The 12008-nt window shown below is 57.4% G+C and overlaps 1 protein-coding gene across 3 annotated transcripts in view; it reads right to left on the bottom strand.

The window, feature by feature from the left end:
* Positions 1–8850: 8850 nt before the first annotated feature.
* Positions 8851–12008, bottom strand: part of PRKN (parkin RBR E3 ubiquitin protein ligase) — a 530440-nt gene continuing 527282 nt past the window's right edge. For all 3 annotated transcript variants that reach the window (XM_036317340.1, XM_036317341.1, XM_036317342.1), the window contains exons 11-12: positions 11249–11366; positions 8851–10789 (exon numbers count right to left, since the gene is read on the bottom strand). In XM_036317340.1, the coding sequence (XP_036173233.1) occupies positions 10677–10789; positions 11249–11366 (231 nt within the window). In that variant the 3' untranslated portion in view covers positions 8851–10676. The remainder of the gene's footprint in view (positions 10790–11248; positions 11367–12008) is intronic.

The following is a 12008-nucleotide window of genomic DNA, read 5'->3' as shown; positions in this document are numbered from 1 at the left end:
CCACTCCTCCACCCAACACCCACCCACTCCTCCACCCACACCCACCCACTCCTCCACCCACACCCACCCACTCCTCCACCCAACATCCACCCACTCCTCCACCCACACCCATCCACTCCTCCACCCAACACCCATCCACTCCTCCACCCACACCCATCCACTCCTCCACCCACATCCACCCACTCCTCCACCCACATCCACCCACTCCTCCACCCAACATCCACCCACTCCTCCACCCACACCCATCCACTCCTCCACCCAACACCCATCCACTCCTCCACCCACACCCATCCACTCCTCCACCCACATCCACCTACTCCTCCACCCACATCCACCCACTCCTCCACCCACATCCACCCACTCCTCCACCCAACATCCACCCACTCCTCCACCCACACCCATCCACTCCTCCACCCACACCCATCCACTCCTCCACCCACATCCACCCACTCCTCCACCCATATCCACCCACTCCTTCACCCACATCCACCCACTCCTCCACCCATATCCACCCACTCCTCCACCCACATCCACCCACTCCTCCACCCAACACCCATCCACTCCTCCACCCACACCCACCCACTCCTCCACCCACATCCACCCACTCCTCCACCCATATCCACCCACTCCTCCACCCACACCCACCCACTCCTCCACCCACACCCACCCACTCCTCCACCCACATCCACCCACTCCTCCACCCAACACCCATCCACTCCTCCACCCACACCCACCCACTCTTCCACCCAACACCCATCCACTCCTCCACCCAACACCCACCCACTGCTCCACCCACACGCACCCACTCCTCCACCCAACACTCCTGCCGAGAGGCTCCCTCCCTGTGGGGGATCTGTGGGTGTGGGTGTGGCCGATGTGGCTGCCCAGACCTCACCAAAGGCGTCCAGACCTGGTCTAATGGTGTCCACATTCTAGGAGTGTCTTCAATCCAATCCTCCCCTCTTCCTTTACACTAGGAAAAAAATTGATCTCTAGATAGTAAGTTCCTTGAGATCAGAGATAATAAATTTTCCTCTAACTTTGCGCTGTGAAAATATTTAAAACTATAGAAAAGGTAAAACATAAATACAATGGATACCCCTGTATTCTTTTTTTAAAAAATATATAGTTTATTGATTTTTTACAGAGAGGAAGGGAGAAGGATAGGAGTTAGAAACATTGAAGAGAGAGAAACATCGATCAGCTGCCTCCTGCATACTCCCCACTGGGGATGTGCCTGCAACCAAGGTACATGGCCTTGACTGGAATCGAACCCGGGACCCTTGAGTCCACAGGCTGATGCTCTATCCACTGAGCCAAAACGGTTAGGGCTACCTCTGTATTCTTCACCTAGACTAACCAATTGTTACTAATTTGCAATGTTTGCTCTCTCTAGATACATATCCACACATAATATATTGATACATAATATATACATTATATGTGTGCATCTATACATACACATGCAGACACATGTACCTTTGCCAAACTATTTGACAGCTGTAGATGCCTCGACACTTTACCCCTAAACATACTGGTATATACATCTCTTCAGAACACGGCGTTCTCCTGGTAGAGACAACGCCACTCCGTGCTGCTCTGGGACTGGGACGGGCTACCGTGCTGCTCTGGCTGTTTTCAGAGATGATGTCATTTCAGCCTTGAACCCAGTCTAGCCCCCTCCCCGCTGGACCAGGTCAACTCCGATCCCACACCAGGTGACGGGACAGGAAGCAGTCCCTGGGCAAGTGTCAGCGGAGTGGATGCAGGGAACGATGAGGGACTGAAAAGCCTCCTCGCTGCCTCTTCGGACTTGAAAAGGCGCGTGACCGTGCACAGCTCCTGACTTCCCGCGGGACTCCGACGACCTTCGGCGCTTCTCATTGATCCCGGCAGCCACCTCCCCCGACAGGGTCTGGATGCTGCCACGGCGGCTTTTTGGTGCTTAGGTGGGTGGTATTTAAGCGACGAGTGGCTGGGGAACGGTCGGGACTGGCAGGCCCTGTTCAAAGCGGAACATTTGAGAACTGCAGTTAATCAGCCTTCCTTTACCTCCGGCTACAAAACCACTTTCAGCTCCGAGCTCGGACCGGCGGCAGGAAGGCGGCTCCCACAGAGGATTTCACTTCCACCAACGACGAAGCCACAGCCTCTGCCCTGACGGTTCACTGTCAGGGGCGGGCCGGCCTCACAGAGAGGCGTCTGTGGAAGCTGCCAGCGCGCTCGTCGCCAGGGCCCAGTCAGCGGAGAGGAAGGGTTGCACCCGTGAGCACAGCCCCAGCGGAAAACCCCGCGTAGGGACCCGCCTTTACGGGAAGAGTCCGGCGCGGGCTGCGCACGGGGGTGCTCACGGCCGTGGTCCCCAGTCCTGGCACCCGCAGCTGTGGCGTCCTCAGCACGGCAGCAGGCAGCAGCCATCTGCAGCGTTAAGGCACCGAAGAAACCTATTTCATAATCGCGACAGCCTTTTATGGGAGAGCGCTGCACCTGCCCCGGCCGGTTTGGCTCAGTGGCTAGAGCCTCGGCCCAAGGATGGAAGGGTCACTGGTTCGATTCCCAGTCAAGAGCTACAGGGTCTTGACTGTTGCTCGATTGCAGGGTCCAGGCGTGTACGGGGGGCAACCAATCGATGTGTCTCTCTCACATTGATGTTTCTCTCCCCCCCCCCCCCCCCCCCCCCCCCCCCGCTCCTACTGTCTCCAAACGTCAATGGACAAAACATCCTCCGATGAGGATTAAAAAAACAACAAAAACAAACGAAAAGGCTGAATGTCAGTCTCGTTCTGCATCCGACTGTTTACTTTCCTTTGTCCATCATTCCCTCCGCTTCCTTCACGGCTGTGCGTCCCGAGTCCGGCTTGAGTACCTGAGCGGGGTTACTGTCAGGACGTGCTAGGGCGCATCCCGGTGTCACCCTCACGTGCTCCATGAAGCAATGCCCTTGAGGAACCAAGGTCATGGGGAACATGTCTTTCTCTCACGTGGCCGCCTTCTCTCCCAACCTCTGTGTGTGCCCGGCTGAGACCGGACCCCAGCTGGAGGGTGAGGTTCGGATTCCCCTCCGACTCCCAGCACCACCCGGCCCCGGGGTCCCCGCTTGCCTTCTGTCCTGCGCCGTGCGCGTCCGATGAAAGAAAGCCTCGCTGCCTCACATCTGGACGCCTCGGTGCTGGCGCGGGGCCTCCCGGGGTCTGTTCCAGCAGCAGCTGGCCCCTTGCGGCTCCACGGGCGCCATCGTCCAGGCAGGGGCTGCGCTTCTCCCGGCGAACGTGACCTGGAGCGCGCCCGGTGTGACCACGGCCGTGAAACCAGGGGAGGCGTCAGGCCCAGGCTCTGTGCTCTGCACACGGCAGTGGTTCCGTGCTGGGGGTCCCCTCCACCCCCAGGACCTGCTGCTAATCAGACCTCACGTGTCTCCCAGGCTACTGAACCCTCGTCTACACTCACAATGTTCCCTTGCACCGCGGAGCAGGTCACGCCCAGAGAAGCAGAGGGCGGACACAGAAAAGCCAGTGGCTCCATCGGCTATCGAGGGAGTGATGTCGCACAGGAGGGGACGCGGGACCAAGAACAGCCACCACTACTGCCGGGGGCAGGGCTGCTTTAAAGGGCTGAAGTTAGGGCCACGCTCTGGCCACTGATAAACTGCATGAGTCTCTCCTCTGTCTGTAAAATCCAACGATAGCTTTCTTAAAGAGGGTGATAAAAACAGTTAAAACAACCGCAATATTTGACAAACAAAATGGCAACCGATGAAACTGCCAACCGCGGGGATGAGAAGCTGGGGTGGGGGGCGGGGAAGGGCCTGTGACTAGGGCAGCCGGGAGTCAGAGCGTTCGAGTCAGTGTATGTTTTAAAGTCAGAATTAAAGGCGGTTGACGGGCCTTGGAGAACTGGGTGAGCAGACGAGCTCTTCCCCACGTGGCGTGATGCGAGCGATCCCGCGTGGATGGCCCGTCCCTGCGCCGGGTGCCCTGCGGCCAGCGGGTCCCCACCCAGAGCTCAGCCTCGAGGACACCGTGAGCCACTGCCCAGCAGGCGACCTGCAGCACGGCCTTCTCCGCGGTCTCCTCCTGGGTCCGAGGCGGCAGGGGAACAAGATGAGGCCAGCGGCCCCGCCCCAGTGCACCTGCCCAGACGCGGTGATGAGGGCGCTCTCAGCGTTGCCGCCTCTAACCGGACGCTGCTGCTGTTCTTACACAAGAGGCGCTTCCCCCGAAGGCATGTCTAGCTCTTCCCATGGAAACCACCCGCCTTCCCAGCCTGAAGGCACAGGGGTCTCCTGTGGGGGGCGAGGCCTGCGCCTCCAGGCTCGGCGCGTCATCCATTCCCGGCCTCAGTGGGAAGGGCCAGGCTGGGGGACAAGCCCTGAGCCGCAGCCACTGCCTCTCCTGCCGGGGAACGTGTGCTCGTCCCCACGCACCCACTCAGGACGCGCTCGCGAGCGCGGTGCAGGGCGACACTTTCCCTCCGAAGGTGTTCGCTGCTTCTCGCCCAGGGCGTCCCCGCAGCACTGTGTCCCTTCAATTCCCACCCACTTTCCCGCTGCGACAGCCGGCCCCTCGCAGAGCCAACCCCACGTGGTCACACTGGCCCCATGTCAAGCCCACACGTGGAATGCCTGCTGCCTGGGAGCCCACACGTGACATGCCCACTGCCTGAGAGCCCACACGTGCGTGGCTCAGTGGTTGAGCGTTGACCCGTGAACCAGGAGGTCACGATTCCCAGTCCGGCACATGCCCAGGTTGCGGGCTTGATCCCCAGTGTGGGGCATGCAGGAGGCAGCAGATCAGTGATTCTCTGTCATCATTGATGTTTCTCTCTCCCTCTCCCTCCCGCTCTGAAATCAATAAAAACGTATTTTTTAAAATGGCCTCATCTAGTTTACTCGACTTCTCAAAAGGGAGAAGCACGTTTCCCATCGCTTCTGAGCAAGTCATCACCCGGCTCTGCACCCACCTTCCTCAGCCCCCGCCTTGGCCTTGAGGCTGCTCATGACGGCTTCCTGGGCGGATCGAGTTTCCCTGGGAAGATGCTTTTCCAGGGAGAAACCAGGAACACGAAGACCCTGGCTTTCCCAGGAATAAGACAGAGCGGCTGCTTACCTGGGTGTGTGGACCATCTCGTTCTCAGGCGTCTTCCCAGGCCCCAGGAGGCCGCGCGGTCCAGGCAGGCGGGCTGTCGGTCCCCACCACCGCCTGGCAGGGCTCGCGAGCAACATGGAACCAGCGCCTCCTCGAGGCTGGACACAGGACCATCTTCCGAGAGCTGGTCCAACCCGTTTCCCTCCCCCCGCCCCACATTCACCTGGCAAATCCCTTGGGAAGAAGCAATGGGGTGTCTTTACTATGGTCATTTCGGTCAAGTTCAAGCTCAGAAGGACAGCCATTAGGATGGAATTATGAGTAGAAAGTCTTCGTTTGTTGGCTGCATTCCACATGAGCACCGTGAGCTGTCACGGGAACTTAAGGATCCTTTTCATTACAGACTGACTTTTCACACCGCCCCAAACCACGGGCGGCAGAGACAAGTGGGTGTTCACATGTAGCTCCAGCCCCAGCGCAGGCATGTGCACGCGTGTTCCCCAATACTCTTTTCTAAGGATGAATACGAAAATAGTTGGGATTGCAGTGCGCAGTCTGGGTGAAGGGCTCGCTCGCCGTCACACTAACTGTTTGTCATGCTGCACACGGTTCCCATGGCCCGGCCGCTAGTGACTGCGTGAAAAAGGGTTGAATTGGAGCGGAAAGTGGCAACGCAACACGTATGAACTCAGCGTGCAGCGGGCCAGGAAGCCCTGGGAGGGTGTCAGTTAGAAACCCGCTGAGCAAGGTGGGAGTAGAAGGATCATACCTCAACATAATAAAAGCCATATATGACAGGCCCACAGCCAACATCATACTCAATGGACAAAAACTAACACCATTTCCCCTAAGAACAGGAACAAGACAGGGATGCCCCCTCTCACCACTCCTGTTCAACATAGTACTAGAAGTGTTAGCCATTGCAATTCGGCAAGAAGAAGAAATAAAAGGCATCCAAATTGGAAAAGAGGAAGTAAAACTGTCCTTATTTGCAGACGACATGATATTATACATACAAAACCCTAGAGACTCCATCAAAAAGCTACTGGACTTAATACATGAATTTGGCAATGTAGCAGGATACAAGATTAACCCCAAGAAATCCGAGGCATTTCTATACACCAATAGTGAACTTTCAGAAAGAGAGATTATAAAAACAATCCCGTTTACCATCGCACCAAAAAAATTAAGCTACCTAGGAATAAACTTAACTAAAGAGGTAAAAGACCTCTACTCAGAAAACTACAGGACGTTGAAAAGATATAGAGGAAGACATAAACAGATGGAAGAACATACCGTGTTCATGGATTGGTAGAATCAACATCATTAAAATGTCCATACTACCCAAAGCAATCTATAAATTCAACGCACTTCCCATTAAAATACCAATGGCATACTTCAGAGATCTAGAACGAACTCTCCAAAAACTCATCTGGAATAAAAAAAGACCTCGAATAGCTGCAGCAATCCTGAAAAAGACCAAAGTAGGTGGGATCTCAATACCAGATATCAAGATGTATTACAAAGCCACTGTTCTCAAAACTGCCTGGTACTGGCACAAGAATAGGCATATAGATCAATGGAATAGAATAGAGAGCCCAGAAATCGGCCCAAACCAATATGCTCAATTAATATTTGACAAAGGAGGCAAGAACATACAATGGAGCCAAGATAGTCTCTTCAATAAATGGTGCTGGGAAAATTGGACAGATATATGCAAGAAAATGAAACTAGACCACCAACTTACACCATACACAAAAATAAACTCAAAATGGATAAAGGACTTAAATGTACGACAGGAAACTATAAAAATTCTAGAAGAATCCAAAGGCAACAAAATCTCAGACATATGCCGAAGCAATTTCTTCACTGATACAGCTCCTAGGGCACTTGAAACTAAAGAGAAAATGAACAAATGGGACTACATCAAAATAAAAAGCTTCTGCACAGCAAAAGAAACCATGAACAAAACAACGAGAAAACCCACTGTGTGGGAAAACATATTTGCCAATGTCATATCCGATAAGGGCCTAATCTCCAAAATTTATAGGGAACTCATACAACTTAACAAAAGGAAGATAAACAATCCAATCAAAAAATGGGCAAAGGACCTAAATAGACACCTTTCAAAAGAGGACATTCAGAAAGCCAAGAGACATATGAAAACATGCTCAAAGTCACTAATCATCCGAGAGATGCAAATCAAAACAACAATGAGGTACCATCTCACACCTGTCAGACTGGCTATCATCAACAAATCAACAAACGACAAGTGCTGGAGAGGATGTGGAGAAAAAGGAACACTTGTGCACTGCTGGTGGGAATGCAGACTGGTGCAGCCACTATGGAAGACAGTATGGAGTTTCCTTAAAAAACTGAAAATGGAACTCCCATTTGACCCAGTGATCCCACTTCTAGGAATATATCCCAAGAAACCAGAAACACCAATCAGAAAGGATATATGCACCCCTATGTTCATAGCAGCACAATTCACCATAGCTAAGATCTGGAAACAGCCTAAGTGCCCATCAGTAGATGAATGGATTAGAAAACTGTGGTACATCTACACGATGGAATACTATGCTGCTCTAAAAAGGAAGGAACTCTTACCATTTGCAACGTCATGGATGGAACTGGAGAGCATTATGCTAAGTGAAATAAGCCAGTCAATGAAGGAAAAATACCACATGATCTCACTCATTCATGGATAATAGAGACCATTATAAACTTTTGAACAATAATAGATACAGAGGCAGAGCTGCCTCAAACAGATTGTCAAACTGCAGCAGGAAGGCCGGGGAGGGTTGGGGGGCAGGAAGTGGGGGGGTAAGAGATCAACTAAAGGACTTGTATGCATGCATATAAGCATAACCAATGGACATAAGACATTGGGGGATAGGGGAGGCTAGGGGACTGTCTAGGGCGGGGGGATAAAATGGACACATATGTAATACCCTTTGTAATACTTTAAGCAATTAAAAAAAAAAAAAAAAAAAAAAGAAACCCGCTGAGACGGGAAGACGCCCAGCCCAGGTTTTTCAGTGGAAATAAGAAGGCTGCCAAGTAATTACTTCTAGGGGGCGATCTTTGTTTTTCCCTTTCGCCATCGTTACCCTCCGTAACGAGATGCGTGGACGGATAATTCTGTTGTAACAAGAAGAAAAGCATGAGAGAAACTGCAGGGGAAGCGTGAGTGGAGATCTGGTGCTAACAGCATCCTGGGAAACGCCGCGGGCCACAGCGTGGGGCTGGCCCGAGCCCCGGACCGGAGGAGGCAGTCGCCGTCCGGGCCGTGCGGAGGGCTCCGGGACCCCGTGGGCAGGGGAGCCCCTGGGCCGCCCGGGAGGAGGCAGTGTGAGAAAGGACCTTAGTGTAAAAGGAAAACCATGAGGGTTTGGACATAAAAACGCCTGTCGCCTCAGACTGACCGACCTCAGAGGGAGGCGGGGGTGGGCGGCGACTGACCAGAGAACGTATGTGCATATTCATAGCCCACAGACAGACAGGGTGGTGGAGGCCTGGGTGTGTGGGTGTGTGGGTGTGTGTGTGTGTGTGTGTGTGTGTGGGTGTGTGTGTGTGTGTGGGGTGTGTGTGTGTGTGGGGTGTGTGTGTGTGAAGGGGGAGCCAGGGGACAGCAGCAATACTGGCCACAATAAAAGCCGCTGTTGTCTCAGGGAGACCCCTCAGGCCGCGGGGAGGCCCCTGTGGGTCCTGGCCCCTCCCGCACCCCCGCGTTCATGGAAAAGAGCTTCACAGGCGACTCGGAGGCGCTCAGGTGCTTTTATTGACAATTTGAACAGAGCCTCGGCCCGTCCCCGAGCGCCTTCCTGGGGGAGAGGACAGGCCTGTGTACATTCTGCGGCCGAGTTCACGCTCCGGCCGTTTACAGCAGCCGGCGCGTCACATTCGGGCGCAGAGGCTGGCTTTTCTCACGCACTCCAAGGATCCGCGTTCTCTTCCGGAAAAAGCAGGCAAACCCAACCACCAGGGGAGGAGCGGGGACGGGGCCTCCTGTGCCTGACGCGGGGAGCAAACCCCGGCCGCGGCGCACCTGACAGCGCGGACCGAGGACCCGAGGACGTGGAACGCGGCGCCCACGTGGCGAGGGGCCGTCCGTGTGTCACGTGGGGGCGGGGGGGGGGGGTCAGTGCCGGCAGCTGCTGCTGGGATTGTCGGACGGACGCCGGCCTGAGCGTTGCAGACTGAGCAGCGACGCCGGCCTTGGCGCATGTGGCTCAGCCTCGGACCTTCCTCTCCCACGGCCAGACCTCGGCCCCATTATCCCTGCATGGCCCGCGGGCTTCCCATCGAGCCCGGCGGCCTGGGGGCCACGCGGACAGAGAAGGGGGGGTAGGGGAAGGGCTGTCCCTGAGTGGGGGTTCGGGAGAGAGGGCAGGCGGCCTTGGGGCATTTCCGAGGCCCCTCCCCTTCCCTCTCAGCAAAGGAGAAGTCCTGCTGCTGATCCAGCTTCCGGGGCCCCACGTGCAAAAGGGGCCCAGGTGCAGTGGACGGTTCCGCCCACGTGGTCACCATCGCCCGAGGAGAGGAGCCGAGAGCAGAGGCAGGCGCTTCCTCCCGCCTCCGGTGCCGGCGCTGGGCTCTGCCCGCGGGCACACGCCTCACTGATGTGGGCACACGCCTCACTGATGTGTGACCGTCGATGGAAAGTCACCAGCCCCGCAATCCGACCAGTGCAGCAGGGGGGCCGCGGGCGGGGCAGGCCTCTCAGACCACCTGGCAGCAGGTCTGGCTCACGTTACTGGGCCTGGACACGCCCCGGGAGACGGGAGAGAGGCTGTTCCGATGGCCCCTGACACTGGGTCGCCCCCTCCAGGGCACCGAGCCATTCTGTCCACGCTGCAGCATGAATGTCCATAATCAAATGATAGGTTTGGTAACATTTTCAGAAAAAGTTTCCGAAATGGCTCCTAATGAAGCGGCATGCACAGTGCGTGTGGGTTCTGCCTGCGATCTACACTCCTCAGTGGGGTCGGCCCCCGTGGCTCCTCACGTGAGCGGCACCTGCTTTGTGCAGCGGGAGACTCATCCCCGCGGAAAGGGAACCCGGGGACCGTGTGCGGCTGCTGCTGCGCTTCCGTGGGAAGACGGAGCCTCGCGTGGGTGGCGAGTCCAGGCCTGAGGGCTGTGGCCATCGGCCTAGAACCGAGACAGACGCTCGGCACCTCCCACCATCGCTCCTACCAGCACCGGCCGGGGGTGGAGCGCGGGGAGTTAAACCTGAGACGGCTCCGTCCCTCCCAGCGGCCTCGAGCTCCCGAGATGCCAGGCCTCCGGGAGGCGGCTCATGCCGCCCGCACGCTGCTGTGCGCGGCCCAGACCGAGACCTCGTGCTGCTGGATTTCCCGGCACAATCGACGCGAGGCCGGGAGCTGCCCAGACCTGCTGCTGTCATTTTGGAAAGAACTGTGTGCATGTGTGTGCCTATGTGTGCGCACATGTGTGTGCGTGCGAATGTGTGTGTGCATGTGTGTGCGTGCATGTGTGTGCGTGCATGTGTGTGCGTGTGGAGAAAGGGAGAGGGCAGACGCCGCTGGACACGGAGTTCCAGCGCTGACAGCGGGCCCGCGGCAGCTACACGTCGAACCAGTGGGCGCCCATGCAGGCACGGCTCCACTCGCAGCTGCAGTTCCAGCACCACTCCAGCTGGCACTGGGGCTGCGGGCACTTCATGTGCATGCATCCGCCTGCGGGCAAAGCACACGGCTGCTCTAGGAGGCGCTGAGGGCACCGCCCCACAGCCCAGGGCCGCTTGTGCATCTGCCCAAGGGGGCGCGCAGGAGACACAGAGGGCCCCGCTCCCTTTGGTGGGGGACCCCCCCCCCCAGCACCCCGGGTGGGCGCAGGAGCATTGAGGGGATTGGGAATATCAGGCGGGGAGTGTCCCAGCATCTTGCTGTCTGGGCAGGGCAGGGGCCAGCTTCCCCACCCACGCGGCTGGAGTTATGAGCGCTAGTGGCCATAGGGCAGCTGGGCGGGGAGACGTGGCTCAGGAGCCGGGAGTCTGATGGGCGCCGAGGCACTGCGATGGCTCCCACGTCTGGGGCTGAACTGCCCAGCCACGAGGCCTCCCGGAGCCCCAGCCACAACCACAACCACGCACAGGCGCCCCGAGAGGAGCGCACAGCCCCTAGTGCGGGACTCACCGTTCTTCTCCACGGGCACGTGGCAGCGCGGGCAGGGCTTGGTGGTCTTCTTGATGGTCTCCCGGGAGGACTCCTCCCAGCGAGCCTGCTCGGCCGCCCTCGCGTCCACCCGGTAGGCCTGCGGGAGGAGAGGGAGTGAGTGCGGTCTGCAGAGGGCGCTGCGGCCTCCCTCCAGGGGCACTGGGAGGGCCTCCGGGAGCACTGAGACTGGCACGGAGGTTCTTAGAGATGGAGGCGCCCTCAGGCAAGAAGCCCAACGGTAAACGCCCCCAGGAGTGAGTGGTGACGGGGCTGGGCGCACGGAAGGCGGGCCTGGGCACACGCTGTGCTGCGGGCTGAGGAGGGATTCTGACAGCGTGGAGCCCGCCTCCCCGAGGTCTTGCCCGCGTCCTTCATGAGCGTCCCCGACATGAATGTAAAGTCTTTCTGGAGGGACCGCAAGTGATGGGCAGGCGCCTGTGGCTTCGGGACCACCTAGCGACGTAACCAGCAGAAACCAACAGGGGGTGGGGTGGGTGGGGTGGGTGGGGTGGGTGGGGTGGGTGGGCCCAGAGATGTGAATTCTGAACACGCCTGGAGGGCGGCGCGGCACCGGGAGTGTGGGGGACCCTTCCGCTTGCGCCCGAGGGGGGACATGCCTAGTTGGGTGTCAGTCACCCAGCCACGGGGCGAGGACTTTCTCTTGCGTGTCTGGGAGGTGGGGGCTTCGTGCGACTCAGCATGATGGACCCCCGTGCGGTTCTGTGGGTGCTACGTGGGC

This window comes from Myotis myotis, unplaced genomic scaffold, assembly GCF_014108235.1.
Source record: "Myotis myotis isolate mMyoMyo1 unplaced genomic scaffold, mMyoMyo1.p scaffold_m19_p_7, whole genome shotgun sequence".
Lineage (NCBI taxonomy): Eukaryota > Metazoa > Chordata > Mammalia > Chiroptera > Vespertilionidae > Myotis > Myotis myotis.
The sequence above is the reverse complement of the archived record's forward strand: the minus strand, read 5'-3'. Positions and strand labels throughout refer to the sequence as shown.